Source organism: Mandrillus leucophaeus, unplaced genomic scaffold (assembly GCF_000951045.1).
Source record: "Mandrillus leucophaeus isolate KB7577 unplaced genomic scaffold, Mleu.le_1.0 Scaffold215, whole genome shotgun sequence".
Classification (NCBI taxonomy): domain Eukaryota; kingdom Metazoa; phylum Chordata; class Mammalia; order Primates; family Cercopithecidae; genus Mandrillus; species Mandrillus leucophaeus.
Window position 1 is genome coordinate 504,426 of NW_012102199.1, and position 1,576 is coordinate 506,001.

The 1,576-nt window shown below is 64.8% G+C and overlaps 1 protein-coding gene across 1 annotated transcript in view; it reads right to left on the minus strand.

Annotated features, from left to right (window-relative positions):
- The window catches only part of LOC105540119 (epoxide hydrolase 3-like), a 3,115-nt gene extending 1,900 nt beyond the window's left edge, over nucleotides 1–1,215 (minus strand). Inside the window, exons 1-3 of the mRNA XM_011980614.1 lie at nucleotides 694–1,215; nucleotides 501–586; nucleotides 12–115 (exon numbers count right to left, since the gene is read on the minus strand). Of these exons, the coding sequence (XP_011836004.1) occupies nucleotides 12–115; nucleotides 501–586; nucleotides 694–936 (433 nt within the window). The 5' untranslated portion in view covers nucleotides 937–1,215. The remainder of the gene's footprint in view (nucleotides 1–11; nucleotides 116–500; nucleotides 587–693) is intronic.
- Nucleotides 1,216–1,576: the final 361 nt, after the last annotated feature.

The window sequence follows — 1,576 nt, forward strand, 5'->3', positions numbered from 1 at the left end:
GATCGTGTAGCAGTCCACATCCCGGGGTGCATCTGAGGGGCCGTAACCTCGCAAATCCACAGCCACAACATGAAAGCGGCTCTGGAACTCCCGGAGCTGGTAACGCCAGGAGAACCTGCCAGGCCGGTGGGGGAGAGAGGCTGAGTCAGGGCCCTCAGGTTGCACCTGCACCCTACGCCCATCAGCGACCATTGGCAACCCCTCCTTCCTGCTCTAAACTTCCCCTAAAAGAAGGATGGGGAATCCCAGGCAGAGGCAGAGGCAGAGGCTGAGGCTGAAGCCAACTACACCCTGAATCCAGGGAGCCTCAATCAACCTCAGTACCCCTTTGTCCTGTCCCTTCAGGGCCTAGGGATCCTGGGTATGCTGGCCAGTACCCCTGTCCCCATCTATGTTCAGCTTGTCCCGATCTACGCAGCCCTCCCCACTGCCTCTTGGGAACCCAAGCTCCACCTGCCCCCGAGTCCCGTGCGCCTCAGGCCCCTGGGCCCCAGACGTACCAGTTCTCAGGGAAGCCGTGCAGAAACAGCATGAGGGGTCCGTTGCCTTGTCCAGCCGAGACATAGTGCAGACGCAGGCCCGAGCTCTAGGGGGAGGGCACGGCCTGAAGCCTGGGGAACCCTCCCTCCCTAGGCTTGAACCGTCTCGACCCCACACGACCCCGCAGCCCCGATAGCGCCCCCGTGCGATCACCTGGAGGTTCAGGAAACCATGCTCGCCCAGCGAGGGGTCGCTCAGGCAGGCGGGGCACGCGCTCCGACGGCGTCCACAGCAGCCGCGCCGGGGCCGGCACAGCACGTGCGTGAACGCTATGCAGCCGTAGACCGCCGCGGCCACCAGCGCCACCGAGAACACCAGGCTCCACATGAAGGCGCGCAGCAGCTTCAGCGACAGGCGCGACGGCGCCAGCAGCGCGGTTACCACCAGCTCGGGCATGTCGCTGCGCTCCGGGACCACGGCGGCGCTGCCGGCCGGGGTCACCTGCAGCAGTGGCGAGGCGGTGTCAGGGCTCAGGGGCCCACCGCCTTTGGCCTGGGGCCCCTCCGTGCCGTCTGGGTTTGTGGGACGCGCTGACGGAAGAGGCAGGCAGCTCCGACCGAAACCGCCGGAGCGCACGACTCACCTGAGTGCCAGGTAAACACCTGGGCGCGACAGGGACAGGAAATAAGGGTAGGGTGCAGAGGCTGGGGAGGAACGGGTTGGAAAGGGGGGAAAGAAATGGGCGGGGCCTAGCAGGGCGTGTGCGGGGCTTAGGACTGGGGCGGGGCCCAGGAGGACTCAGCAGCAGGTGGGCGAGGGTCTAAAGAAGGCAATTCCGACCCGGGCGCGGTGGCTCATGCCTGTAAGCCCAGCACTTTGGTAGGCCGAGGCGGGCGGATCACCTGTGGTCAAGAGCTCGAGACCAGCCTGGTCAATGTGGTGAAACCCCGTCTCTACTAAAAATACAAAAATTAGGTGGGCGTGGTGGTGGGCGCCTGTAATCCCAGTTACTTGGGAGGCTGAGGCAGGAGAATCGCTTGTACCCGGGACGTGGAGGTTGCAGTGAGCTCAGATCGCGCCACTGCACTCCAGCCTG